Source organism: Oncorhynchus nerka, linkage group LG4, assembly GCF_034236695.1.
Source record: "Oncorhynchus nerka isolate Pitt River linkage group LG4, Oner_Uvic_2.0, whole genome shotgun sequence".
NCBI classification, from domain to species: domain Eukaryota; kingdom Metazoa; phylum Chordata; class Actinopteri; order Salmoniformes; family Salmonidae; genus Oncorhynchus; species Oncorhynchus nerka.
Genome location: NC_088399.1, coordinates 21,562,462 through 21,586,249, shown reverse-complemented (window position 1 = coordinate 21,586,249; position 23,788 = coordinate 21,562,462). Strand labels below are relative to the sequence as shown.

Below are 23,788 nucleotides of genomic sequence, written 5' to 3'. Positions count from 1 at the left end.
ACAAGCATACTGTATAGAGCACTGAGGAAAAAGAATAGAGATAAGAGTGGGGACAAACGCTCTACAAGCATACTGTAGAGCACTGAGGAAAAAGAATAGAGATAAAGAGAGAGAGTGGGGACAAACGCTCTACAAGCATACTGTAGAGCACTGAGGAAAGAATAGAGATAAGAGAGAGTGGGGACAAACGCTCTACAAGCATACTGTAGAGCACTGAGGAAAAGAATAGAGAGATAAGAGAGAGAGTGGGGACAAACGCTCTACAAGCATACTGTAGAGCACTGGAGGAAAAGAATAGAGAGATAAGAGAGAAGTGGGGACAAACGCTCTACAAGCATACTGTAGAGCACTGAGGAAAAGAATAGAGAGATAAGAGAGAGTGGGGACAAACGCTCTACAAGCATACTGTAGAGCACTGAGAAAAGAATAGAGAGATAAGAAGAGGGACAAACGCTCTACAAGCATACTGTAGAGCACTGGAGGAAAAGAATAGAGAGATAAAGAGAGAGTGGGGACAAACGCTCTACAAGCATACTGTAGAGCACTGAGAAAAGAATAGAGGATAAGAAGAGAGTGGGGACAAACAGCTCTACAAGCATACTGTAGAGCACTGAGGGAAAAGAATAGAGATAAAGAGAGAGAGTGGGGACAAACGCTCTACAAGCATACTGTAGAGCACTGAGGAAAAGAATAGAGATAAGAGAGAGAGTGGGGACAAACGCTCTACAAGCATACTGTAGAGCACTGAGGAAAAAGAATAGAGAGATAAGAGAGAGAGTGGGGACAAACGCTCTACAAGCATACTGTAGAGCACTGAGGATAAGAATAGAGGGATAAGAGAGAGTGGGGACAAACGCTCTACAAGCATACTGTAGGGCACTGAGGAAAAGAATAGAGAGATAAGAGAGAGTGGGGACAAACGCTCTACAAAGCATACTGTAGAGCACTGAGGAAAGAATAGAGATAAGAGAGAGAGTGGGGACAAACGCTCTACAAGCATACTGTAGAGCACTGAGGAAAAGAATAGAGAGATAAGAGAGAGTGGGGACAAACGCTCTACAAGCATACTGTAGAGCACTGAGGAAAAGAATAGAGAGATAAGAGAGAGAATGGGGACAAGCTCTACAAGCATACTGTAGAGCACTGAGGGAAATAATAGAGAGATAAGAGGAGTGGGGACAAACGCTCTACAAGCATACTGTAGAGCACTGAGGAAAAGAATAGAGATAAGAGAGAGAGTGGGGACAAACGCTCTACAAGCATACTGTAGAGCACTGAGGAAAAAGAATAGAGAGATAAGAGAGAATGGGGACAAACGCTCTACAAGCATACTGTAGAGCACTGAGGAAAATAATAGAGAGATAAGAGAGAGAGTGGGGACAAACGCTCTACAAGCATACTGTAGAGCACTGAGAAAAGAATAGAGAGATAAGAGAGAGTGGGGACAAACGCTCTACAAGCATACTGTAGAGCACTGAGGAAAAGAATAGAGAGATAAGAGAGAGTGGGGACAAACGCTCTACAAGCATACTGTAGAGCACTGAGGAAAAGAATAGAGAGATAAGAGAGAGAGTGGGGACAAACGCTCTACAAGCATACTGTAGAGCACTGAGGAAAAGAATAGAGAGATAAGAGAGAGAGTGGGGACAAACGCTCTACAAGCATACTGTAGAGCACTGAGGAAAGAATAGAGAGATAAGAGAGAGAGTGGGGACAAACGCTCTACAAGCATACTGTAGAGCACTGAGGAAAAGAATAGAGATAAGAGAGAGAGTGGGGACAAACGCTCTACAAGCATACTGTAGAGCACTGAGGAAAAGAATAGAGATAAGAGAGAGAGACAAAACGCTCTACAAGCATACTGTAGAGCACTGAGGAAAAGAATAGAGAGATAAGAGAGAGAGTGGGGACAAACGCTCTACAAGCATACTGTAGAGCACTGAGGAAAAGAATAGAGATAAGAGAGAGAGTGGGGACAAACGCTCTACAAGCATACTGTAGAGCACTGAGGAAAAGAATAGAGATAAGAGAGAGAGTGGGGACAAACGCTCTACAAGCATACTGTAGAGCACTGAGGAAAAGAATAGAGAGATAAGAGAGAGTGGGGACAAACGCTCTACAAGCATACTGTAGAGCACTGAGGAAAAGAATAGAGAGATAAGAGAGAGAGTGGGGACAAACGCATACTGTAGAGCACTACAAGCTCTACAAGCATACTGTAGAGCACTGAGGAAAAGAATAGAGAGATAAGAGAGAGTGGGGACAAACGCTCTACAAACATACTGTAGAGCACTGAGGAAAAGAATAGAGAGATAAGAGAGAGAGTGGGGACAAACGCTCTACAAGCATACTGTAGAGCACTGAGGAAAAGAATAGAGATAAGAGAGAGAGTGGGGACAAACGCTCTACAAGCATACTGTAGAGCACTGAGGAAAAGAATAGAGAGATGAGTGGGGAAAAGCATATAGAGCACTGAGGAAAAGAATAGAGATAAGAGAGAGAGTGGGGACAAACGCTCTACAAGCATACTAGAGCACAAGCATACTGTAGAGCACTGAGGAAAAGAATAGAGATAAGAGAGAGAGTGGGGACAAACGCTCTACAAGCATACTGTAGAGCACTGAGGAAAAGAATAGAGATAAGAGAGAGTGGGGACAAACGCTCTACAAGAGAGCACTGAGGAAAAGAATAGAGAGAAAGAGAGAGTGGGGACAAACGCTCTACAAGCATACTGTAGAGCACTGAGGAAAAGAATAGAGAGATAAGAGAGAGTGGGGACAAACGCTCTACAAGCATACTGTAGAGCACTGAGGAAAAGAATAGAGAGATAAGAGAGAGCACTGAGGAAAAGACAAAGAGTGGGGACAAACGCTCTACAAGCATACTGTAGAGCACTGAGGAAAAGAATAGAGAGATAAGAGAGAGAGAGTGGGGACAAACGCTCTACAAGCATACTGTAGAGCACTGAGGAAAAGAATAGAGAGATAAGAGAGAGAGTGGGGACAAACGCTCTACAAGCATACTGTAGAGCACTGAGGAAAAGAATAGAGAGATAAGAGAGAGAGTGGGGACAAACGCTCTACAAGCATACTGTAGAGCACTGAGGAAAAGAATAGAGAGATAAGAGAGAGAGTGGGGACAAACGCTCTACAAGCATACTGTAGAGCACTGAGGAAAGAATAGAGAGATAGAGAGAGAGTGGGGACAAACGCTCTAAAGATATAGAGCACTGAGGAAAAGAATAGAGAGAGAGTGGGGACAAACGCTCTACAAGCATACTGTAGAGCACTGAGGAAAAGAATAGAGAGATAAGAGAGAGAGAAACAAGACGGAAAGAGAGAGAGTGGGGACAAACTATACAGACTGCAGGAGCCGTACAAAAGCCATTCCTCATTCTCGACCACCCTGGGCCTGGATTGGGGTGCAAAACAAGCCTGCTGATTTGGGTTTCCTTTCTTAACTCCACAGATGCAGCCACGCACTGCAGGCTACATGTTGTTTGTCAGCAATGTTTCTGTCTCTCTCCACCATGCCTCCACCTGCTCCTCCACTCTCGTCACCTCTCCTCCTCTCCCTCACTCCTTCACTCCTCTTTTGCCTCACTCCTCCACTCCTCCTCCCCCTCACTACTCCTCCTCCCTCTCACTGCTCCTCTTCCTCACTCCTCCTCTCTCTCACTCCTCTCCCTCACGCCTCCTCTCCTCGTCTGTCATTGGGGCCATCTGTAGTGTTTGGGAGGCTGTAATGTATACGGCCAAAACACATCTCACATAGTGAATGAGAGTCCTGAAGTACTGACCCCCTATTTCTTTCTTTCTGTTCCCTCTTTTGTTCCACATACAGCATGTGTGCTGGAGCAGTGTGTTTCCCCAGAGCCCGACTCAGACTCCCCAGTCAGCAGAATCTATGTAAAGGCATGTTCCACTCCTTCACTGATGGAGGGGGTAAAGATTTAAAGACTGCTGATGTGGGAGGCCAGCGACCTCAGCCCCTCCTCCCCCATGCTGCTGTCATGGCACATCGCAGTAAGTAGTGCAGCGGGGTCCACCCTTGTTGAATCAATGTTTTTTTCTACGTCATTTCAATTCAATTACATTGAACCAATGTGGAATAGACATTGAATTGACGTACGTATGTGCCCAGTGAGGAGCCATTCTCCAGCTGTCTGTGTCAGGTCTTTCCCATCTGCCTCTGTCAGCTGTCCTGTAGTCCACCGGGGTCTTTCCACTGGGTAGTCCACTGGGTAGTCCTCGGGTGTTTCCACCGGGTAGTCCACCGGGTAGTCCACCGGGTGGCACAGAGAGTGTGGGAACTCGACGATGTCCAGGTGTAGTAAACATACGGTAACTATTCAGAGAGGGGAGGGGTTGGAGGAAGGGCAGGTTTAACATTAGTGTGTCTGGGCTGACACTGTCAAATAAGATAGCGCTGCACTGGGTCTCTTTTACAGCTAAATCAATGCAGTGTGTGTGTCTGTGTTATCCCTGCTCACATTGTAGTCTAGTGTTCTGATAACAGCCTAATCAATGACTCAGACGAGACTCCTAAAGTGCTCTTTGTAGCAGGGTGGCGCCCTGATAACTTATGGTGTCAGTCCATCTTCATTAAAGTTTGAGTAATTAAATATTTTCTCAGTTTCTGTCTCAGTGAGTGTGATGTGAAAGCTCAAAGCCGTGAAGGTGATAACTCTTTTCATTCTTCTCTGCTTCAAGAAGAATAACAATCAATGTTACCATGGCATTTAAATGCACTTAACTCAAAGGTTCTTAAATTGTTCTTTCTCAGCTCTTAAGTTTTCTTGGAGAACTCTTGCCCAATAAAGAACCTTTGAGTTAAGTGGGGGGTTATCTACCATTATTCAGAATTTGAAAAGGTTATTGAAATGTGTGGAAGCCTGCAGATGTGTCCCTTTCATAGCACACAGAAAATTGTCCAGTGTTTACTAGTGTTGATTTTTCAGTGTAACATTTATAGTGTTGATTAAATAGTTAAATTAACACTCAGTGGTGTAAAAGAAACATGGTGTTGGTGTTAATAACCAGAGTTGAACCAAAGCCACGCCCATCATTATCATTTCCCGGCATGTTCTATTGCAGGTTGATTTTTCAAGTTGTTTGTTTCAATATCTATGTTTTTGCATGTGCATTGATTGATTGATTAATTCATCTTATGGTACTCAAATATAAATAACATAACATACAATTAAGATAAATAAATATTAAAGGGGGTCAATGTAAATTGTCAGTCTTGTGGCTTGGGGGTAGAAGTTGTTCAGGTGCCTTTTGGTCCCAGACATGGCACTCCGGTACCGCTTGTCGTGTGGTAGCAGAGAGAACAGTCTGTGACTTGGGTGGCTGGAGTTTTTGGCATTCGTCTGACATTGCCTGATATAGAGGTCCTGGATGGATGGGAGTTCGGCCCCAGTGATGTACTGGGCCGTACGCACTACCCTCTGTAGCTCCTTGCGGTCGGGAAACGAGTAATTACCATACCAAATGGTGATAGAGCGAGTCAAGATGCTCTCAATGGTGCAGCTGTAGACCTTTTTAAGGATCTGATGGCCCTTGCCAAATCTTTTCAGCCTCCTGAGGGGGAAGAGACATTGTCGGGCCCTCTTCACGACTGTGTTGGTGTGTTTTGACACCCTGAACTCTGTCTGAGAAGTAGTTGGTGAACCAAGCGAGGCAGTCATTTGAGAAACCAAGGATGCAGTGATTGACAGAGTCGAAAGCCTTGGCCAGGTCGATGAATACGGCTGCACAGTATTGTCTTTTATCGATGGTGGTTAAGATATCGTTTAGGACCTTGAGTGTGGCTGAGGTGCAGCCATGACCAGCTCAGAAACTAGATTGCATAGGGGAGAAGGTGCGGTGGGATTCGAAATGGACTTGTTGTGGGAAGGCAGGCACTGAGCAGTCAGGCAGTCAGGTCAGGTAGGGTGTAGGTTCTATCAACCCCTGTTTGTAGAATGCCTTTGGTAAGGCAATACTCCACAAAACCTTCTCTGTAGGCGATCCATGTGTGAGGCGCACATCAGCTCGAATTTGTTCGCAGCCTCTAGTGTCTGGAGCGCACCCACAAGAGAATGGACTGCGAGAGCAAACTAGTTGAATGCTGCAGCATCTCCCCTATCTTGTCCATACTTGTCTTGGAGTGCACTCAGGGCAGTGGGGTAGGGATTTGGATCATGCATACATGACTGAGTCAGTTTGTAAGCACTTGGAAGCTTGAGGTGCTCTAGCAGAACTTGGTACTTGTAATGCTCTGTCATATGAGGATGTGGGTCAAGCAGGCTGTCCAGGGCCTTCCTCAGTAGGACAAAGTCATGCCCACTTGGAGCGGTTGTTAGAGTGCGTGGGTGATTGACTATGTAGTCCTCCATTCCTTTAGGCTGCTGTATCTGCCATAGTCGATGGTCTTCTCCTCTGGGATGGGATCCTTGGGAGATCTGGTTGTCCTCAGTCTCGATGTCCATCATCCGGCTTAAATGACCATAAAACGGAGTCTGGTGCTCTCTAATGTGTGGATTGTCACGCCCTGGCCATAGAGAGGCTTTTTATTCTCTATTTTGGTTAGGCCAGGGTGTGACTAGGGTGGGCATTCTATGTCCTTTTTTCTATGTTTTGTATTTCTATGTCTTGGCCTGGTATGGTTCTCAATCGGGGACAGCTGTCTATCGTTGTCTCTGATTGAGAACCATACTTAGGTACCCTTTTCCCCCACCTGTTTGGTGGGAAGTTAATTTTGACTTTGTTCAGGGCACATAGCCCAAAGCTTCACGGTTTGGTTTTGTTCTTTGTTTTGTCGGCGTCATTTTTAAATAAAGAAAATGTACGCTTTCCATGCTGGACCTTGGTCCAGTCCTTCAGCCAGCCGTGACAGAACTTCCCACCACCAACGGACCAAGCAGCATGGTAAGGTGGACTCCTGGACATGGCAGGACGTTCTGGATGGCAAGGGAGTCTACACATGGGAGGAGATCCTGGCGGGAAGGGTTTGCCTTCCATGGGAACAGGTGGAGGCAGCTAGGAGAGCAGAGGCAGCCGGAGAGAGGAACCAGCGGTATGTGGGAACATGGCTGGCAAGGAAGCCCGAGAGGCAGCCCCCAAATTTATTTTGGGGGGGAACACGGGGAGTGTGGCAGAGTCAGGAAGCAGACCTGAGCCAACTCCCCATGCTTACCGTGGCGAGCATGGGACTGGTCAGGCCCCGTGCTATGGGGTGATGCGCACGGTACCAAGGCGGAGTATTCACAGGTCGGTATGCTCGGTGCCAGCGTACCGCATTTGCCGGGAGGAAGCTGGCATCCAGCCAGAACGGGTGGGGCCAGCTCTGCGCTCGAGACCACCAGTGTGCCTCCACAGCCCTGTGTATCCGATGCTTGGCCTGGTATGGTTCTCAATCAGGGACAGCTGTCTATAGTTGTCTCTGATTGAGAACCATACTTAGGTACCCTTTTCCCCCACCTGTTTTGTGGGAAGTTAATTTTGACTTTGTTCAGGGCACATAGCCCAAAGCTTCACGGTTTTGTTCTTCGTTTTGTCGGAGTCATTTTTAAATAAAGAAAATGTACGCACACCATGCTGCACCTTGGTCCAGTCCTTCAGCCAGCCATGACATGGATAGGCTACTTGGAGTAAATGGATGCCGGACTGCACTCTGGTCAAAGAGCGATGACAGACACAGAAGCTCAGTACAAAAACTCACAAATATCCCTGCAAATGAAAACGGTCTGATCTTCACAAAAGCCAACCGAACTGAGAAAGTTTTATTTTTATACTAACAAGTGGTTGCCATGGTAAATAATCCAATAATAATTGGTAGGAACCATCAGAGAGTTTACCAGAATCTCTAAATTAAAATACTGGCAGATCAATAAAATTTCCTTGTAGATCTAATTACATTTTTAGGATTCTAAATGAATATCTAAGGGGCTTTTATGCACTGGTGGATTGTAATGGTTTAAGATCTGGTTTGGTGATTAGGGTTAGTTGGCAGTTACAACTAATAGCTATAGGTTTACTGGGGCTGAGTACGGTTTAGGGTGTAGGGTCAGTGGTCTGTGGAGCAGGTGGCTGTAAGACTAGCCCTGTGTTTGTTTCTCTTCTCCTCTTGTTGTTTCTGCTCATTCATTTATTTTGGGTGTCCTCTCCTCATCCTTCCTCCTCTCAACCCAGGCAGGTTTTTCCCAAGACCCCTGTCACAGTGGGGGTTCCCAGATGGTACGGACTCCAGAACAGACCCCCTCTACTCAGAGGTGATCTCACACTTACATGGTAACACAGGGAATTTTATTCGGTCATGTTTGCCAACATAGTAGTAGCTGAGAAATTAGTGTTTTTTACCTTACTTTAAGAAAATATTTCAGTTGTGTATATTACATTTGTTTTATTTGATGGCGTTATTATTTAATTCCAAGTCATAATCTACTCTATAAAGCTGCTGCCTATGCTGTCTGACAAAATCACTATTTTGTTCTTCAAAGTAAATAAGGCATACTTTTATGACTGCTGAAAACCAACTATCAATCACTTAGATAATGTATTTCCAGGTTGAGATACCTTGCGAAACAATTGCTCAATGCCTCTCGATCATACATTCTTCTGTCTCTTTTATGTAGTGAGTGTAAAAGAAACCGGACAAGTAGGCGGGCAATGGATTATGATCATTGTAGTATAATACTACATTTTCTGCGCTAAACTATGTACAATATTGACCTGTTGGAAACTACAGCTCCCTACTACATCGCACAGTTTGGGCTTAATCTGATTCATCTCTACAGAAACAAACCTAATCCGAATTCAAATCATTAAAACGACATTGGTTCAAATAACTTAAATGTTGGTTAATCGCGCAGCACTACAAAGATAGTCTCACACTAGCTGTTTCAGTTAAATGATCCCTTAAGCTTCTGTACTGTGCAATCTTCTTTCTCTGTTTTCACAGTATACTTCGTTCTGTGTCCCAGAATACACCATTGGCAGGAATAGGACATTTAAGGTACCTGGCTTGTTTTATCTGTGAATGGCACATACTCTTTGAAAAGGAAATGTCTTTGTGAGTGTTCAAACAGGTGAGTGTGTGTGTGTGTGTGTGTGTGTGTGTGTGTGTGTGTGTGTGTGTGTGTGTGTGTGTGTGTTCTCTGTGTTTACCTACAGACAACATCCTTTATTTGCCTCAGCTGTCACCTTCAAATGGACAACAGTCAACATGGTGCTTCCTCGTTAGTTCACTGGGACGTTTTCAGGTCAAAATGTATGACCACAGTCAGAGAGGGAAATCAACCACACTTAATCCGCTATTCCATGATGTCCATGCCGCCATAAAACCAGTCATTTATCCCATGTGTTTTACAGCCTTCCCATTGCATTGCTTTACACTACAGCCAGAAGTTTAGTGATAAAGTAATCCCTCTCACCCCCCCTCCCCCTGAAAAGATTTAGATGCACTACTGTTCCACTGGAGGTCATAAGGTGAATGCACCAATTTGTAAGTCGCTCTGGATAAGAGCGTCTGCTAAATGACTTAAATGTAATGTAATGTAAATGTTTAAGTATGAATTTCTCACATTTTAGCAAGATAATTTACAACAGTCATTATTCAGATCCTGCCCGATTGACTAACGACAAGAATGATTAACTGATATTGGCTTATAAACCCTGACTTCGGGCCTATGATTGAAAATTGATTTATTGTCTTCCAGAAACACATGAACATGGTTTTATGGCCATTACTGTAATACAGTAAAACAGAAACATCTCTGGGTGTTCTTACACATTTATTTTCATAAAAATAACTATACCAGCCAATGGACCCTGACACTGGTCTGGTGTTGGCCTCCTTCCCATTCACTCTATCATTCTCTCTCTCTGTCTCTCTCACTCTCCTTTTCTCTCTCTCCCTCTCTCTTTGTGTCTCTCTCTCTTCTCTCTCTTTCCAGTGGTTGTAACTTGTAACCAGACCTGGGATATGTTAAAAAAAGATTGGCTGCCACCCAACCTAAAAAGAATAGCTCCCTAACAGAGATTTATAGCAGTCAGACCAGCCATATAGATCACTCTCACTATATACTGTACTCTCTCTGCTCCCTGGGGTGGGCTCTCCTGGAAAATAAAGTGCTTTTAATGATATCGCCAGAATAAATTTTCTTTGGAGCGCTAAAATATAGGCTTTCGTAGCGGCTCCCAAACCACAACTGTATAGTGCTATAGAATAATATTGTAGTGGTTTCAAAACTTATTTTCTTTGTGACCAACCTAAAGCATTTCAAGGTTGTAATGCCAAATAGATAAAACATATTTTTAACCACAACGCAAGAGGGACCGACCATGACCTACCATTTGAAAAATGAGGTATGGTAGCCCCCCAAAAATAGAATGGTACCCCCATTTTCTCTTGACCCGCTGTTCGTGATCTTAATTCTCTTCATGGGTAGCTCTCACCCTCTGAGAGAGGAAGACTGGGGAGGAAGAGGAGAAAGGAAGAGGAGGATGTTGGATATATACAGTGGGGCAAAAAAGTATTTAGTCAGCCACCAATTGTGCAAGTTCTCCCACTTAAAAATATGAGAGAGGCCTGTAATTTTCATCATAGGTACATTTCAACTAGACAAAATGAGAGAAAAAAATCCTGAAAATCAAATTGTAGAATTTTTTATGAATTTATTTGCAAATTATGGTGGAAAATAAGTATTTGGTCACCTACAAACAAGCAAGATTTCTGGCTCTCACAGACCTGCCACATTCAAAACTGGGAACTATTAAAAAAAAAAAAAAAAAAAAACAAGCTCCGACTGAAAAAATACATTTTTGTTGCTTCATTCCTCGCTTTCAATGAAATACGTTTTGCTGTCCTCATCTTCATCATTCTAATGACATCCTTGAATAATATAGGACTACAATTAGATGAAGAAGGCTTTCACTTCTTATCACAAACATTGAATGGTCATTGGTCTTAATAAATAACTGCTATAGCCTATCGCCATTGCGCGTTCTTTTGGCTGCTGTATTTAACATTCAGCAAACAAGAGCTTGCGTCCCTCTTCGAATAGTCTATTGGTATAAAAAATGCAACAAAAAAATGTCCAGCAAGTTATTCTAGTCTAGCTTTTCCTGCATGGGACTCCAAGAGCTAAGGAGCCTTTTTTTAAGGAGAGAGGCCAGTGGAGCACAGGTGCGTATTGCACAAGAGACAGAGGTTATAAGTTAGAAGCTTATTATGCATAACCCATCAATAATTAGCTGAATATAAGGTTAATATTGCATTGAATCTATTACATGCATTGAATGTATTATCTATAAATATCAACAGTGGTGTAAAGTACTGAAGTAAAAATACTTGGAAGTACCACTTAAGTAGTTTTTTGGGGTATCTGTACTTACTTTGCTATTTATATATATATTTTTTTTAATTTTACCCCTTTTTCTCCCCAATTTCATGGTATCCAATTGTTTTTTACCGTCCCTAGGAGGGGTGTGTCACTTGAGTGGGTTGAGTGTGATCTTCCTGTCTGGCTTGGCGCACCCCCCCTGGGTTGTGCCGTGGCGGAGATCTTTGTGGGCTATACTCGGCCTTTTCTAAGTTGGTGGTTGAAGATATCCCTCTAGTGGTATGGGGGCTGTGCTTTGGCAAAATGGGTGGGGTTATATCCTTCCTGTTTGGCCCTGTCCGGGGGTGTCCTCGGATGGGGCAACAGTGTCTCCTGACCCCTTCTGTCCCAGCCTCCAGTATTTATGCTGCAGTAGTTTATGTGTCGGGGGGCTAGGGTCAGTTTGTTATATCTGGAGTACTTCTCCTGTCCTATTCGGTGTCCTGTGTGAATTTAAGTGTGCTCTCTCTAATTCTCTCTTTCTTTCTCTCTCTCGGAGGACCTGAGCCTCAGGACTACCTGACATGATGACTCCTTGCTGTCCCCAGTCCACCTGGCTGTGCTGCTGCTCCAGTTTCAACTGTTCTGCCTGTGATTATTATTATTTGACCATTCTGGCCATTTATGAACATTTGAACATATTGGCCATGTTCTGTTATAATCTCCACCCGGCACAGCCAGAAGAGGACTGGTCACCCCACATAGCCTGGTTCCTCTCTAGGTTTCTTCCTAGGTTTTGGCCTTTCTAGGGAGTTTTTCCTAGCCACCGTGCTTCTACACCTGCATTGCTTTCTGTTTGGGGTTTTAGGCTGGGTTTCTGTACAGCACTTTGAGATATCAGCTGATGTACGAAGGGCTATATAAATACATTTGATTTTGATTTTTTTTTAGTAGCTACTATCTTGTCTCATCGCTACAACTCCCGTACGGGCTCAGGAGAGACGGTTGAAAGTCATGGTTGAAAGTCATGCGTCCTCCGATACACAACCCAACCAAGCCTCACTGCTTCTTAACACAGCGCCATCCAACCCAGAAGCTAGCCACACCAATGTGTCGGAGGAAACACCGTGCACCTGGCAACCTTGGTTAGCGCGCACTGCGCCCGGCCCGCCACAGGAGTCGCTGGTGCACGATGAGACAAGGATTTCCCTACCAGCCAAACCCTCCCTAACCTGGACGACGCTAGGCCAATTGTGCGTCGCCCCTAACCCTTTTACTTTTACTTCACTACTTTCCTTAAGACAATTATGTACTTTTTACTCCATACATTTTCCCTGACACTCAAAGGTACTCGTTACATTTTAAATGGTTAGCAGGACAGAAATGTTTTCTAATTCACACACTTATCAAGAGAACATCCCTGGTCATCCCTACTACCTCATATCTGGCGGACTCACTAAACACATTCTTTGTTTGTAAATGATGCCTGGTGTTCGAGCATGCCCCTGGCTATCGGTAAATATAAAAATCTAAGAAAATGGTGCCGTCTGGTTTGCTTAATATAAGGAATTTGAAAAGATGTATACTTTTACTGTTTACTTTTGATACTTAAGTATATTGAAAACCAAATAATTTGAATTTTACTCAAGTATTATTTTACTGGGTGACTTTCACTTTTACCTGAGTCATTTTCTATTGAGTTATCTTTACTTTTACTCAAGTATGATAATTGGGTACTTTTTCCACCACTGTATATCAATCTAGAACAGGAGTATCTATTTTGGATGCAATTTGAATGGAATTGATGGAGAGAGAGAAAGATTACGAGGGAGTGCTCACGCGTACACTGATTTAAAGCAACGATATTCAAGTGATATGCTGTTTTACAACTCTAGATGTAATTCAAAATATATAAAATCTTTACAATTAAAAAGGTGACCCCCGAAGCCACATTGAGATCGGTAAATTCGGTCGTTATATTACTGTAGCATAGGCTATGGTGCACCAAACAGGAAAGAAAGTTACCATGATGAGATGATAGGTAGATAATACATTGTGAACTGTGCTCCATACTAAGAGGGGCTGTCTGTCCCCAGCCTGAGCGTTGATGAATCATCATGCAGAGGCCGTAGAGAAGCCACATTTAGACATCACATATCATTTAACAGTTCCATTTCACGCCATGCTGATCATATAAATCATTTATTATAATTCACCAGTTTCTCATAGTTAGGGTAATAGGGGTTGACTAGCTCCCCCGAAGAACAATGGTCATGCTGAGGCGAATAAACTATAAAGGGAAATAAGTGATTACAGTTTACAGTTTAAGTATTTCATGACATGTTGTTTTTAGAAAAGGGCAGTATTTTTTAAAGTACCGGGGTAATTGCCCCCCGGAATATGACTAATAACATTAAATAACACTGGAATATAACATTTAATAACAATAACTCATCATTTAACTAATTAGTTCAGTGTAACACTGATGTGGAAACTCTCTTGTGCTCTGCTATTGTACGATTCTAATTTGTAAATAGGTCACAAATAAAGCTACATTACCAGTCAAAAGTTTGGACACCTACTCATTCCCGGGTTTTTCTTATTTTTACTATTTTCTATATTGTAGAATAATAGTGAAGACGTCAAAGCTTTGAAATAACACATATGGAATCATGTAGTATCCAAAAACAAGTGTTAAAATATATTTTAATCTGTTTATATATGAGATTCTTCAAAGTAGCCACCCTTTGCCTTGATGACAGCTTTGCACACTCTTGGCATTCTCCAACACACCTCCAGGCTGTGTAAGGACTTTTTTAACAAGAAGGGGAGTGATGGTGCTGCACCAGATTACCTTGCCTCCACAATCACCCAACCGTAACCCAATTTAAATAGTTTGGGATGAGTTGGACCGCAGACTGAAGGAAAAGAAGCCAACAAGTTCTCAGCATATGTGGGAACTCCTTCAAGACTGTTGGAAAAGCATTCCAAGTGAAGCTGGTTGAGAGAATGTCAAGAGTGTGCAAAGCTGTCATCAAGGCAAAGGGTGGCTACTTTGAAGAATCTCAAATATAAAATATATTTTAATCTGTTTAACACTTTTTTTGGATACTACATGATTCCATATGTGTTATTTCATAGTTTTGATGTCTTCACTATTATTATACAATGTAGAAAATAGTAAAAATAAAGAAAACCCTTGGATGAGTAGGTGTGTCCAAACGCTTGACTAAAAGTAAAAAAGTAACTAACTATAAAGCTATCACCATTGGAAACATTTACAACTGCAATTAAGTTACTTTATCTTTTTCTATGTATTTTCCCTCAGACAATCTCGTAGGAAGGTTGCTAGCTTGCACTCCTAGCACTCCTAGCAGCTTATGCTAACTAGCTAGCTGGCAAGCATTTACTGCTAGTGAAGTTGCTAGCTAGCAAGTTAACGTAAACTAGTGCTAATTGGGCTAGTCATTGTCTGAATGACAGGTAGAAACATATTCCTAACTGCAAAGGGGTAACTATCCCCCAGAGGCCAGTTACCCCCTAGGTGGGGGGGGGCGAGTTGCCCCCAACACACTCATCCAACATATTACTACTTTACTCAAAAATGATCTAAATGTTTCTCTCTAGACAAGTGGATTATTTATCTTAAGGCTTTCCTACTTGTATATTTAAAATATATATATATATATATATATATAGCTCTAACTTCATTGAAATATATCTAGAACTTTTTCATTTTTTAAAATCAATTTACCACAAAATCGTTTTGTTGAAATATCTCCAAAAGTTGTGATGACAGGACATTTTTTGTTGAGTAAGAGCAGTGGCAGCCAGGGAAAGTGTTGGGGAAATAATTTGGTGACATCTTGTGGTCTTAATGGGAATTACGGGGGAGGGAGCAGTTACTCCAGTGGGCTAGTTACCCCTAAGTACCTTATTCACCCCGGAAAAGGGAGTGGTTTTGGGTGGTAAATCTCGGTAACTGGGTTCCTGCCATTCAACCCTAGACACCATGTTTCGGTTCCCGCCAATAGCCAGCAGCATCGCACAGCCATTGAAGAGAAGTGGGACAGCATTCCATAGGCCACAATCAACAGCCTGATCAACTCTATGCAATGGAGATCTGTTGCACTGCATGAGGCAAATGGTGGTCACACCAGATACTGACTGGTTTCCTGATCCAAATCCCTACATTTTTCTTTAAGGTACGGTATCAGTGATCAACAGATACATATCTGTATTCCCAGTCATGTCAAATCCTAATGAATGTATTTCAATTGAATCATTTCTTTATATGAACTGTAACTCAGTAAAATATTTGAAATTGTTGCATGTTGCGTTTATGTTTTTGTTTAGTCTAGTAGGCTCATATGTTTTACAGTATTGTACAATGGCCATAGATATTATTATTGAGCTGAGTTCAGTGTATCTTTTCCCTTGTGCATGCAGATGGATGGACTGATGTACAGACAGAGTGAGGTAGGGTGAATCAGCATTCTCTATGTGTTATGGGCCTTTTGAGATCTAAAGCAGTCTTTTGAGATCAAAGAGAAAGACTGGGAGAGGTAAGAGAGACAGAGATACTAAGCCAGGCTGGGTGACTTTTTGGCCTTTTAGTTCTTCCCCAACATTTCTGTCTATGTTCTCCAGGGAAATCTAGAGAGAGGGCATGAGAGGAAGAGGGAGAACAAGTCTGAAAGACAGAGAATTTGATTAAATTAATTATTTAGGCTCTGAGCCAATTAGATGGCTCTGATCTTATAGCTGTGACGATGATATGGAATGTGTGTTTGTGTGTGTACAGAAACATATTTTGTGGCGTATTTCATCCCTGGACATGATTGTGAAAAGCACTGAACTCCCTCTGCTGGTGTTGAAGGGTAAGGACTTGACTTGACTCATTATATGGTGCCTACTTTGCAATTCCAGAGCACTTTGATAAAAGGGCTTAAACTGCATTGTAGGGGTAGGATGAGAATCCTGGTGGAGGCTGTAGCTAAGTGTTGGACTTTAGTATCACCTGTTGTCCTCGCTCCTCCTTTCTCTTTTGATCCATTGTAGTTCACCAGCTGAGGTATGTTCTCAGTACAGGCCTGAGTCTGAGTCTTTAATGGTGGATCACGTTTCTAAGACACCTGTAAGTGTGGTGCTGCTGAGAATGTGTGGGAAGGAGCTCCTGCTGGTCATACTGTTGGTGAGAGTTTGGGTTTCACTGTTGAGAGCAGCACAGCCAGTGGCCTTTGTAAAATGGCATGGTGATGAAGTACTCTCTGACATACTGTTTGAGAGAGAGAGAGAGTTATGGAGAGCAGAATTGGGGAAGAAGGCTAGTCCACAGCCACAGTACTCCCACCACTTATAGAGAAACCCCTTCTGGGAGTTGTCATTACAGTTAAATGAGGAAATACTGAGATATTCAAGTCCTGTTAAGAACCAGATTCACAGCCAAACACCAACCCCTCTGAAACATGTTTACATTCAACCAAGAGGGGAGACAATACTGTATATGAACGGGGAGGGGGAGAGGATCTACAAGAACAACAAGTGATAGTGATTGAAGGAGTGAAACACCTATTTATTCTATGTTGATTTACTCCTCTTCACTCTCACTCCATCTTCTTTTAGCAGATTCCCTCGTTCTAGACTTCACAGGAATGTGCTTTGGCCCTGTGTTTATTCTCCAAGGACCCGGGCTGCCCCAGGGTGGGGGGGGGCTGGGTTAACCCAGGAGAAGAGAGGGGGAGTTGGGGTCAGCCGGGAGGGAAGGTGGGCTTTTGTAGTGGCAGGGGCCTCTGTTTAAACTGAGATTAGTTGCTGACCTGTCCTCTGTCCTATGAACATGAAGCCCTCAGAGATGCCCTGTTCCATTTCACAGCCCTTACCACCACTGATCAGAACTCATCCAATGTTCTCCAGAACACTTATCCTCAAACCTTTTTCCTTGGGACCCACCACAAGCATCTCATCCATTAAAGTGACTTAGATCTCTTTTCCAACTGTTCAGTCAGGTTTTGTACATGTTCATACCTGTTCATACTAGATATGCTGCTTGTCCACCATTATAGGATTTATTATCAAAACTCAGTCTGTCAATAGTAGACCTATTACTACGATATGAAAATGTCTGGTAACACAAGATTTAATTAAACACTGCCATAGACATAATATTTCCAATCTGCCAAAGACATCAAAGTCTACGCCAAGGTCCACAGTGGATAGCCATTGTTACTTGGCTTTCCTAGTTTGTGTTTCCTATTTAGAAGACCATTGAGAGGATGCCCAGACTTGTCAGACTAGGGGATTTTGTTACTATACTCTGCAGCCCAGCCAGAGAGAGAATCCTCTTGCGAAAGACTAAACACATACTTCACCGATTACAGGCTTACCGTACAGCAGTGTATATACAGTTTGGCAACTCGTCATTCAGGGCAGGTGGGCCTGTTTTGCATGTTATTTTGACATTAATACGCATCACATATCAGTTTGCAAACAGTATACAAAATAAATAATTGAGTTAATAAAGACGCATTAAAAAATCAATTTTTTGCTTTCTTGAGTAAGGCAGCTCCAAATTGCAGGTGTTTCAGCCTAGCTCAGTGCTTTCTCTGGGGGAGCCAACACAAAATACAGAGGGTAGGGGTTGTTAATGTTCTCTAGTTGCGCCGTGATTGTCTCAGTGTTCTGTCATTCATGAGGACACTACGTCATAGTGCTGCCATGTATTTATATTAGAAGTGCCCATCCAAGAAGGCTCAAGGTCATCAGCCACAGATAAATTACATCAAATCACATTATATCTACAGTAGCTTTGATTGATGTTGACATGGGCATCAGTCCAATCTTAGCTAGCTAGCTAGCAGTCATCTTCATGAGTCAAGTTGACAATCTACTGGCAAATCCTTTTCAATCCTTGTCATATGAAGAGAAATTATAGATAAAACGTATCGGTGATCATCGGCCATTGGACATTATCATTAAACAATTGCAAACAATTGCAAATTCAACAATGAATGCTTTGGAAGGAATCAGTGGCTAACTGCAAGCGTTGCAAAGCAATCAGTAGCCTGCTATTCAGTGGAGAGGGTGTGTATTCCAAACCGCGCCACCTTCCTGGTCACGTGAGCACAGCACAACAAGATGAATCCTAAAAGGTATTGTATGCTGCTGCATAAATGATGTAATATGCTAGGGAGATATGTATACTGTAGCTAAGAAAGTAATACTAAGTTTATGTTGTGTAGTAAGCTATTAGTAGCCCTAATAATTTGGTCCCTTTCCCCTTCATAACTTAGCCTACTGTTCTGACTTGGTGGTGCACATGTAGCCTATAACCTGTTTTTAGAAATGTCATCATTGAATATTGTAAGAGCTTTCATTGTCTGCTTATATGCCCCTTTTATTTATTCTACGGTTCTGACTTGGTGTACAGGGAGAATACTGTAAGAATGGCCCATGTTCTGAATTCGGTTGCTGTACATTTCAAAAGTGCTGAACAAATAGTTATGACTACTTCCGTCTTAGCTCGCTCATTAATATCTTAATCGAAATTACGTATTGCATCTCATCTGCTCATCGTCCCCTCATGCCATAGTTTGTTCATCTCAATTGCCAGTAGAAGCTACATTTGTTTAAGCAAGTCAGCCATATCAGCTATGTTTTTTTAAAGCAGTAAATGAGGCTGAATTAACTGTTTCACTGACAAGGCTCCGCTGATAGCCAGGTGTAGCGATGGTAAGGATTCACTCCATGGTGCTGGAAAGAAAGATCTGCTGTTGGGACAGCTTTATGTAGGCCCTAACAGTTTGTGGGCACGGTTTGTCACCGTTATAGTGCAATTAATGTATTGTTTAGTGGTGTGCTGTGTAGTGGCTTTGCTGGCAGTACAGTATATCTGATACTGAGTGAAACTATTTTATCATCACTGTACATTTAATTACAAATGGAGGTGGTTGTTGATGTCCTCTTCCAAGGAAAGAATCATACGCAGATGCATTCTCATCAGATAGTCTTTATTGTGTAATTAGCTGAAGAAAAGTTTATCATTTGTGGGATTATCTCAGACGTTCCTAATCCTAGAGTCCCTGGTTTGAATCCAGGCTGTATGACACGCGGCCGTGATTGGGAGTCCCATAGGGCGGAGCACAATTGGCCCAGCATCGTCCGGGTTTGGCCGGGGTATGCCGTCATTATAAATAGGAATTTTTTAACTGATTTGCCTAGTTAAATCAATATCAAATAAGCATGTACAAATAAAAATATAGACTAATATCTGACCCTGTGTAATGACTGTGTAGTGTCAGATTACCAAACATCTGAAAATGAGCTGATTGAGCAGAGGGCACTACTGCCATGACTATCCTAACACACACCCACACACGCATTTATCAAAAAGGAAAGCTGAGGACCGTGAAGGGGTGAAGAGTAAAATGAGATTTATGAGGTCCCAGGGGTATGGACAGGTGGAAACACAAACACTGAGAGGAAGAATAGGAGACTAGAAAAGTATAGTTGGATTAAGATGACTGGGTTTTTACTGCGGTCCAGGGGGTTGTCATTGGACTGAGGCAATTCACTATCACGCTCATGTAATGACTCCCAGACTTTGTTGATATTTATTTTGTTACAAACTTGTTTTATTTTCTGTTGTTTTGGCACATGCTTTGGTGACGTAAATGAATTTCTCCATTGCCAATAATACAACCTGAAATGAGCGAAGGCTGAAATGGAAGTGGAAATGAGAGTAAGAACTAGGATTAAAATATAAGATTGTGAAAGGGCATATGTCATGTAAAACATGTTGTGGTGTTCAGACCAAGTCAAAACACTGAATCTGAGTTACTGAAATCAACTTGCCAAATGCCTTTTGTCATGATTATTATGGCTATTATAAAAGAGAAATACACAGTGGTGTAAAGTACTTAAGTAATTATTTGGGGTATCTGTACTTCACTATTGTAAGGGATTTCCTCCTCTTCTTCCGAAGAGGAGAGGCGAGAAGGATCGGAGGACCAATATGCAGCGTGGTTAAAGTTCATGGTTCTTTAATCAGAGAAACTATACATGAACAGAATACAAAACAAGAAACGTGAAAACCCGAAAACAGTCCCGTGTGGCACAAACACTAACACAGGAGACAACCACCCACAAAATACCCAAAGAATATGGCTGCCTAAATATGGTTCCCAATCAGAGACAATGGTAAACACCTGCCTCTGATTGAGAACCACTCTAGGCAACCATAGACTTACCTAGACAACTACACTGAACACAACCCCATAAATCTAATAAACACCTAGACAAGACGAAACACAATAAATCACCCATGTCACACCCTGGCCTAACCAAAATAATAAAGAAAACACAGATAACTAAGGCCAGGGCGTGACAACTATTTATATTTTTGGAAGAGAAAACACCCGAAACAGCAGAAAACACGCAGTCCTTTGTTTGGCTTGTTTTGGCAGATTTACAGCCAGGTCAGAGACCAGAGAGAGTGCCAGGAAGGCAGGAGAGAGGCAGGTGGGAGTCAGGGGGTTCACGTCACCTGACTGATCCTGATTCATTTCTCTAGCTCTGTTGTTCACCTGTCATACAGAAGCTGATGAAAGAGTCCACTGATCTCAGAACAGCCATATTATATAACAAACATTCACGCCAGTCAGCCCCAGGGCTCTCATTCAACTAAGATACTAGATCTGTTTTGCACCTTATTGTCACAATTTTGCTGCTTTGCTGAATGTTCTAATCATAATGTAAGATTTATTGGAATATCAGTCCAGTATCATTAATATCATCAGCCATCTTGCCTCTATAAAGCCATAGGCAAAGGAATATTTCCTTTTGCAGGAAACCTATTTAGTTTTTCATCTGTCTTCCTCCCCCCCTCTCCCTTTTTGGTCTCTGTTCCACAATTAAACTTATATTGTTATGTCTGTACATTTACATTCCAACTCACATTCTTTAATATAAACTTGTAAGTGTTACCTCAGCCCTAGCTAGGGTGGGCCAAGTTCCCGGTGGGGTGTGGGGTTGGGGAGGCTAGACAGAGAGGGTGGAGAGGGGATAGAACATGTAGCTTCTATAAACCAAACCATTATCTCTCTCCCCAGTAATAAAATAGAAAGGTTTGATCTGAAGGGTCAGAAAGGGAAATTAAGTCAAAGATTAACAGGTCATGAGCGGGGCAATGTAATTGGTACAAAATAAATCCAAATATGAACATGACCTTTTAATATTAAAATAACAAAACAGAAATGTGACCCCAACTGCCTCCAAAACATAAACAGGAAGATAAACCCTAAGATCTCAAAGTGGGGAGTCAGAACGTTAAACAACATGATTCCCCTTGCCCCAAATAGTCATGTTATGTCCGGTTCAATGATACATGTCTTTATTAATGTGTCCTCAGTCATCATGGGATCAGGTAGGTCTTGAATGGGTCTCAAGTACAGACACTGTGTCTCTGTCTGTCTGTCTCTCCCTCTCTCTTCATGATCTGGCATGTCTTTACAACAATGTACAGTGTATGAAGTCAACTGTCGTCAGTGGTGTAGCGGTGCCTGGAGAAGTGGATATACTCTAATTTTGCCATAGAATTCCTACACGTTCCACCCGGCGAAGGAAAGGTGTGAAACACTCTATGACAAACCGTGACATACACACTCTGAATGACCTAAAATGATAAATCCCCTATTGATCTTTCACAGTCAGGCCAACCCAAGCCGTACTGTGCAGGTAGGCTAATAGTAGGGCAACTATTGAAACAGATAAATGAGGCTGTCAACTGTACATTTGCTCATAGGCCCACCGCCATTTGCACATTGCTGCGCTTAAAATGTCAAGAAATAATAGTTTATCAACATTTTAAGCTAAACATTCGGATCTCTCACTCTCTCTCTCTACCTAATTTCATTAGCCAGATCTGGCATCGTGTTGGGGGACTAACATGTTATCCAGAGTTCTAGAGTGATCTATGATTTAAAATGATTTATAACATATTTATTCAACCGTTATTTAAACCAGGAAGTCACATTGTTTTAATATAGAATCTAATTTTCCACTTGACTAAGAAAACAGACCTGGGCCTGTACTAACACAGCACCAGCATAGTGTTGCAACACTGCATCTGATCATCAGCCATCAACATTAAAATTCCTCACAAGTACACAGTATAGGAAAGTAGAGTATGCTCATTCCAGCAGAACCATCTGTTTTGCTCCATCTCTGACCCTGGCTGTGTCGCCCAAATCCTCTGGCTTATAGCACAGCTAATGAGAAAATAACTCTCTTTCAGATAGAAAGGAAATGGCACACCATATATGTTATTATATCATTCAGAACTCAACAAATGTGTGTTCTATGGGCATGTGGAGGGACTACTAATGGTGTATTTGGTCAAATATATAAACATTTTTCTCCAGTCTCAGTTTTGACTTTTCAAATTCTCAAAAATATTTTGATAGATGCGGTAAAGAGGTCACTGGAACTCTACCAAAACAATGGAAATGCCATGGAAACGCGTGGGGAGAAGATGCTGAAGGGGATTTGTAGGCTTTACAAGGTGCCTGTTATTCGGCAGGATAATTCCATTGAGAAGGTAGATTTCTATTACGGTAAAGCAAGACATTTACTGCAACACAATAATGCCCTCTGCTGGTAGGCTTGTCAATTTATTCTGAATAGGGCAGGATAGGAGTGGCACATTATTTGTGATAAAAAAATCAGATATACTGTATTGGTCCCTTTAAATCTTGATTACTGAGTTTACTGTAATGACATTTATGCAACCTTGTCAAAAATGAACTTTCATTTCACCTCTTAGGCCTATGCTGCACTCATCTTCAACCTATTAGTTTGTGTCTTGGATGACCAATGTTCTTAACAAATGTTGCCAATATCTATTTACATACGTTGTTTTTTTTACGCTATGAAGAATGACATTTAATAAATTGTCCAACCTTGCCCTTTAGACTGTGACGTCAGAGACAGACATACAGACACATTTTATTTGTCACATGCTTCGTAAAAATTATTCTGATTGGCTGTGCCTGGCTGCCAAGTGGGTGGGCCTATGCCCTCCAAGGCCCACCCATGGCTGCACCCCTGCCCAGTCATGTGAAATCCATAGATTAGGGCCTAATTAATTAATTAAAATTGATATGAACTGTAACTCAGTAAAATCTTTGAAATTGTTGCATGTTGCTTTTATATTTTTGTTCAGTATACATTCATGTGGATGCTACCATGATTAAAGATAGTCCTGAATGAATCGTGAATAATGATGAGTGAGAAATATGGTTGAATGACGGGAACCCGGTTACTGAGATTTACAGCCCATAACCACTCCCTTTTCCCGGGATAAATAACTGGAAAAACTAGTCAATTATAATAAATGATTTATATGAACAGCACGGTGTGAAATGGAACTGGTAAATGATATGCCATGTCTAAATCTGACTTCTCTGCATCCTCTGTGTGATG

At 42.2% G+C, this 23,788-nt stretch overlaps 1 protein-coding gene across 1 annotated transcript in view; it reads left to right on the top strand.

Moving 5' to 3' along the window:
- Positions 1-7,074: 7,074 nt before the first annotated feature.
- LOC115117210 (uncharacterized) overlaps positions 7,075-23,788 on the top strand; it is a 37,887-nt gene continuing 21,173 nt past the window's right edge. The window contains exon 1 of the mRNA XM_029645680.2: positions 7,075-7,389. Within this exon, the coding sequence (XP_029501540.2) occupies positions 7,075-7,389 (315 nt within the window). The remainder of the gene's footprint in view (positions 7,390-23,788) is intronic.